At 33.7% G+C, this 6,735-nt stretch overlaps 1 protein-coding gene across 1 annotated transcript; it reads right to left on the reverse strand.

Annotated features, from left to right (window-relative positions):
- Positions 1–424: 424 nt before the first annotated feature.
- LOC148779360 (uncharacterized) lies at positions 425–4,786 on the reverse strand. The gene is made up of 4 exons (XM_088852709.1): positions 1,759–4,786; positions 1,539–1,666; positions 1,377–1,452; positions 425–1,287 (listed from the first exon to the last, which is right to left on the reverse strand). The coding sequence occupies exons 1-4, from the start codon at positions 3,488–3,490 to the stop codon at positions 521–523; spliced, it is 2,703 nt and encodes a 900-aa protein (XP_088708835.1). The 5' UTR covers positions 3,491–4,786; the 3' UTR covers positions 425–520.
- Between the last annotated feature and the right edge of the window lie 1,949 nt (positions 4,787–6,735).

Here is a 6,735-nt window from a genome sequence, read left to right on the forward strand (position 1 = left end):
ACGTCTTCCGACTATATTACTAATTCTGATGATGAGGAATCAAATATAGAACTACTAACAGATAACGATTTTCTATATGAAACCGTTTCTTCATCTGAAAAAGATATGAACTGTTCTTGTAATACTCTTACCCAATGGTTTAAAAACTGGATCGGTGACCCGGATCGGGCTTTTCAAAAACCGATCCGAATCGGCGAATCGGCGATCCGGATCGGCGAATCGGCGGTCCGGATCGGAATCGGGTGAATCGGTCAGAATAAAGCTTCAAAAAAATCCGAAAAAATTATTAAAATTCATTATAAATATTGTTTTTTAGGAATTCAATAAAAAATGAGGGTACTCCATTAAGAATTTTCATGTTTTTGGATGAATATGCGAATATTGATATGTTCTTTCCCTGCATGAACTGCCATTCAACATTTAATTTACATCACACAAAAGGATAAACATAGAATTATCTTGGAATAAGTATATCAACATACATGGACTACAATAAAGCATAAAATTAATAACATACGATCTAAAAATAAAATGATAGACGACGTTGTTGTTCTTCTTGGTCACGCTGGTGCCATTGATTGAATTCGTTTGACAATTCATTGATTCGATCTAAAAACGAATCATCGATATTAGCGGGCGTCTGACTATTCCCAAATCCCTGAGTGTTAGTGTTTTGTTGTGTTCCCAGTCCAAAATCCCCGAAGCTTGTCCATCCTTCATGCTCACCTGCACTGTCGTGCTCATCCCTACACTGTTGCTGTTGGGACTCGATATGTGAATAATATGGCTGGGATAGGGTGGCCTCAGAATCATCATCTCTCTCATTTTCTCTTAGACCCCCTTCCCACTCTCCCTCATTAGGTGCAATATCATCGACATATTGTGGATACATTGGCTGGCTGCTTCCTTTTTCATGCCGCTCATCAGTTTCTTCAATATCTTCATCACCGATAGCCTCAAGGAACGCTCTCTTGTGCAACACTGGCTCCTCCTCTTCGACTACCCATCGGTCTGCTGTGTCTGTGACAAATATTGTGTCTAAGTCTATCGGCCCATAGTCTTCAAGCTTCCTTCTTATTTGTCGCTCTCTGAGGTTTAAATTATAATGAACGTAGACTAGTTTATGAAGCTTCTCAGAAGCGAGTCGATTCCTTCTAGTAGTGTGCAACCATTGGAACGTACTCCAGTTGCGCTCACAGCCAGTAGCAGAACATGTTTGGGAGAGCACCTTGATTGCTATCCTCTTTAGGTGAGGTGCATCAGTACCATATATCTCCCACCATTCAGCTGGATTAAAATGTAAAAAGCATTGTAAGGGCAAGAACAATTCATAAGATTAAATATATGAATAAACAAAATATTAGCGAGGGGATAACCTGGATCCATCATAGTTCGAGAATTTCTGGCAAGTCTAGTTCCGAAGGATCCTATAGCATCCCTATACATAGCAAGCTAAAACAAATATATTACGTTTTAGTGCATTATTCCTCACAAATATAACAACTCAATGAAGTTCTTACCCGAACATTAAATAATACCTCTTGTATTGCTGCTACTTGGTTTCGATGGCTTCTCTCCAACCTTGCAATAATGTATCTGACCCCTTCCATAATCTTGTGGGGTTGTTCAGGTGTCAAATAGAAAAATTTTGGGTTGAAGTAGTAACCTAAAAAATATATAGGTAGAAAAATGTCATTTACAATTTCATAAAAAAATGATTTAAACTGAAACATTGTAATGATATAAATATATATTTACCAGCATAATGAATTGGACGTCCGAATTTGGTGTTCCACCTCTTTTCTATAATCTCGATCACTTTGCTAGCAAAATTACACTTCTCCCCAATAGCTGATTTCGCCCTCTCAATACCTTCATAAAGGATACCCATGGTAGCTTTCTTATCAGCATCCACCATTCTTAACACCGTGACCAAAGGGGCAGTGGCCTCTACAACACTGGAACATCGAGACCAGAACAGCCTATTTGAGATTATGTTGTCCACTTTTATACCGGTACTGGACTTCGAGAGGCGGTCATTTAACCACTCTTCACAAGTAAACAATCTCTTTAATGCACCTTCAGATTGTCGAATGGAGTCCACAGCTAAGTAATCGGTCGCAAAGCGGGTTATGGCAGGCCTGATTATCTCTTTTTTCTTAGAGTGTTCTCTAAACAGAAATAATATTTTCGAGTGGTTGTATATAAATCTCGACACCAACCTTGCTTCATCTAGAGTCTCCTTCACAATTTTGATCTCACCGATTTCCTCTAACATAAGATCGATGCTGTGTGCAGCACACGGGGTCCATACTAGATGCTTCCTCTTATCCATCAACTTGCTGCCCGCAGAAACACATGCACGCGCATTGTCCGTAATAAACTGGACTACATGCTTATCCCCCACCTCCTCCACTATCTGATCATATAGTCGTACGTAGAAATTTGCATCCTTCTTCGTCCCTGATACGTCTTTGCTAGACAAAAAAGCTGTACCTTTTGGGGAATAGGCCAAGAAGTTTAAAAACTCCTTTTTGCTAACTTTATTCAACCAACCATCACTCATGAGAGTAATTCTTGTCCTTGGCCAACTCTGTTTATATTCTTCAATCCACTTTTTAACTTCCTCTACCTCTTCGTCTAATATTGGCCCACTGAGCTCATATGCCGTCGGGGGTTTTACCCCGGGCCCGGCTCTCTGGATTGCACTAACCATAGGTGGAAAATATGGGCTATTGGCTGCATCAAAGGGAATCCCTTTATCGTAGAACCATTTACCAACATATCTCCCTAACATGTTTCTTGTATCTTTAACCATGCCTTTTAAGGTCATCTGTTGTGACTTAGGCTTTGAGAGAAATGGGTCTTTACGACCATGACCTGCAATACTGGCACTCCTAGGTAACTTAGAAACAATTTCTTCAACAACTGATTCTTCTTGATACATATTGCCACCAACCTCTCCATACATATTTGAGCTGGGCCCGCCATACATGCTCGAGCTGGACCCGCCATGCATATCTGAACTAGGCCCACCATGCATATCGGAGCTAGGCTCACCATGCATGTCTGAGCTAGACCCACCAGGCATTCTAAACCCACATTCCCTCTGATATTGTTCATATAAACTCAATCTTGTGGCCATGTCCAGCTCATTATTATATTGCTCTTTTAGGTCATAATTATATTGCTCTTCTGTATCATTCCTGCTTGATGGTGTATATAAACTAGCTATCTCCTCATTCATCCTATGTTTGGCAATTTTTTTACCTTTGCTAGCATTAAGAATTGCCACCATCTGTTTTTTTACATTACTAGGGACACTAGTGCATGCAGAAACTTCTCCCTTAACCCCTGCCAAGTGTTGCTTGAACCTATGTACCCCACTACTTATCACTCTTTGACAGTAATTACAAATAATTTTGTCTTTCTTGTTGAGATCAAGTCTGACCCCATGTTGCCATGCAGGGTCTTCTATAGATCTTGACATGATTCAACTGTTTTAAGATGTAAAAAGTTTAAATTAACCTGACAGTTCAAAAAGAAAAATAATCACAATATGTAGTGATAATATGTTGCGGTAGTTCATGTAGTCATATTCGTTGTTATTTGTTATTGCAAAATACCTTTTTTGACAATAATATTTCGTACATATCAATTACAAACATTTAGAATAATACAAAATGCAAGCTCCAAACATGGGTACAACTCAATTATCAAGAACATACATTTTTTGCATTAAAAAATTAATAATAAAAACAATTCTTCAAAGAGCCGGCTAACATCAGTCATTCCAACTTAAAAATCCATGAACAACAAATAAAAAAAATACAGTTTTGTATTGAAAATATAATAACATGCATTTTTTTGCATAAATAATCCATCAACATACAATTTTTTCAACAAAAACTTTAACAATAAAAATTTAAAATATGGTTTAATACCTCATGATAATTAAAACCTTGTCACGATTTTCACATCTTTTCGGAAAATCATCAATTTTCAAAAAATTCGATCATGAAAAAAAAAAAAAAAAAAATTACAGCAAACTCAAACAATAAAAATTAAAAATTAGGTTTAAATGTTTAATACATCATGATAATCAAAACTTTATCACGATTTTCACATCTTTTCGAAAAATCATCATTTTTCAAAAAATTCGATCATGGATAAAAAGAAATAAAAAAAAAAAGTACAGCAAATTTTCAAAAAATTCGATCATGGATTAAAAAAAAAATTAACAAATTTTCAAAAAGTTCGATCATGGATTAAAAAAAAAAATTCATAAATTTTCTAAAAATTCGATCATGGATTACAAAAAATTCGATCATGGATTACATAAAATTCGATCATGGATTACATAAAATTCGATCATGGATTACATAAAATTCGATCATGGATTACAAAAAAAAAAAAAAACATAAAAAAACAAAAAATTCGATCGTGGATTACAAGAACAAAAAAAAACAATTCCATCATGGATTACAAAAAATTCAATCATGGGTTACAAAAAAAAAAAAAACACAAAAAATTCGATCAAGGATTACAAGTAAAAAAAACAAACATTTTGATCATGGATTACAAAAAAGTTGATCATGGATTACAGAAAATTCTATCATGGATTACAAAAAATTCGATCATGGATTACATAAAATTCGATCATGGATTACAAAAAAGTCGATCATGGATTACAGAAAATTCTATCATGGATTACAAGAAATTCGTTCATGGATTACATAAAATTCGATCATGCATTACAAAAAAAAAAAACAAAAAAAAACAAAAAATTCGATCGTGGATTACTAAAAAAGAAAAAAACAATTACATCATGGATAACAAAAAATTCAATCATAGATTACAAAAAACTCTATCATGGGTTACATAAAAAACAAAAAACAAAAAATTCGATCATGGATTACAAAAAAAAACAAACATTTCGATCATGGATTACAAAACATTCGATCATGGATTACAAAAAATTCTATCATGGGTTACAAAAATAAAAAATAAAAAATAAAATTCGATCATGGATTACAAGAAAAAAAAACAAACATTTTGATCATGGATTACAAAAAATTCGATCATAGATTACAAAAAATTCTATCATGGGCTACAAAAAAAAAAAAAAAAAAAAAAAAAAAAAAAAAAAAAAAATTTGTTCTTCACAGAGTCGTTTTACATAAGCGATTTTAACTCAAAAATTCACCTCCAAGTGAATAAATTACATCCAATTGACTATATTTTCTGATAAACAACAATATAAGGAATCAAAAACCTAATTTTTTAACACATTATTTCTAATATATCATGAAAACAAAATCAAAAGGCGGAAAAAAAAAAAAAAAAACAGCGGAATTTTTTTCCCCTGACATCTCACTGTTCATATCAAATTTCTTGCTGTAATTGACCAGATTACGTAAAATTAAAAATTTTAAATCATACTAGACACAATAAAGATTAAAAACCCTAATTCTTGAACTCATTTTGTTCAAAATATGCCATGAAATAAATCAAATGGCGGAAAAACAAAAAAACCCAAAGTTCTTACCTGTTTTTGTGAACCGAAGCCTTCAATCTCCAAAAAAGTCTGTTTTTCTCAACGATTTTCACAAATTAGTAACAAAATCTTTTGATTCACAGCTTTAAGATCAATATGCCTACAAATTTTGAAAGATTCATGCCCTATTTGGCATGAAATTTCAAAAATGGCGGAAACCCTAAACCCCGAATTTTTCTTGATCCAAAAACAACCAATTTTTCCACCATTAAATCGTTAAAAAAGCTGAATAAAGCTGTTTACAGCCTGAAAAACAGATCACGTGCCGAAAAAAACAAAAAAAATGATCAAAAAATGACAAATTTGAAAAAAATCCGTGAAGAACACTGTGCAACCCGTGTTCTTCACGGACTCGCCGATTCCGCACAGTGAATCGGCGAGTCACTGTGCGGAATCGTCCGGTTCTCTCTAGAACCGGACGATTCCCGGTTTTTGAACCGATCCGGTCCCTTTTTCGTGAATTCCGAGTCGAACCGGGCCGGTTCGACTCGGCGATTTTTAAAACGCTGCTCTTACCAAAGAAGATACTTTAATTCTTGAAATTATAGATAAAATTCCTGACCCTGAAGATAAAAGAACAATAATTAGTCAATATATTCAAATCGCAAAAACACGTAATAAACCAATACCATTAATAAAACCTCTTGAAGAATATAGTTTCTTTGGCATACTTAAACGAGTTAGTCAAAAGAACAATATTAAAAAAGAACCTACTATTGCTGAACTAAAATACGAAATTAATGAAGTAAAATCTGAACTAACTAAGTTAAAAAACAGAATTAAATTATTAGAATTAACCGAATTAATAGATAATCCTTCTGAAGATGAAGACGAAATAGAATTTGCTAACCTATTACATAACATGGAAGATAAACCTGAATCCTTTAACATTAAACAGGAACCTCAATTGAATTTAATCAACAAAATACTAAACCAAAAATAGTATACATTAGTTAAAATAATAGTCTAAAACGAATATAATTTCCAAACCTTAGCCTTAATAGACTCAGGTGCTTATTTAAATTGTATAAACGAAGGATTAGTCCCCACAAAATATTTTCATAAAACAACACAAATATTAAATACAGCCGATGGAAGTAAATTAAAAATAAATTATAAATTATCTAATGCTGTTATATGTAATAATGGTATTTGTTTAGAACTACCATTTATTATGG

This window comes from Amborella trichopoda, chromosome 12 (assembly GCF_054954075.1).
Source record: "Amborella trichopoda isolate Santa Cruz 75 chromosome 12, AtrichopodaSantaCruz75HAP2 v2.0, whole genome shotgun sequence".
Taxonomy (NCBI): Eukaryota; Viridiplantae; Streptophyta; class Magnoliopsida; order Amborellales; family Amborellaceae; genus Amborella; species Amborella trichopoda.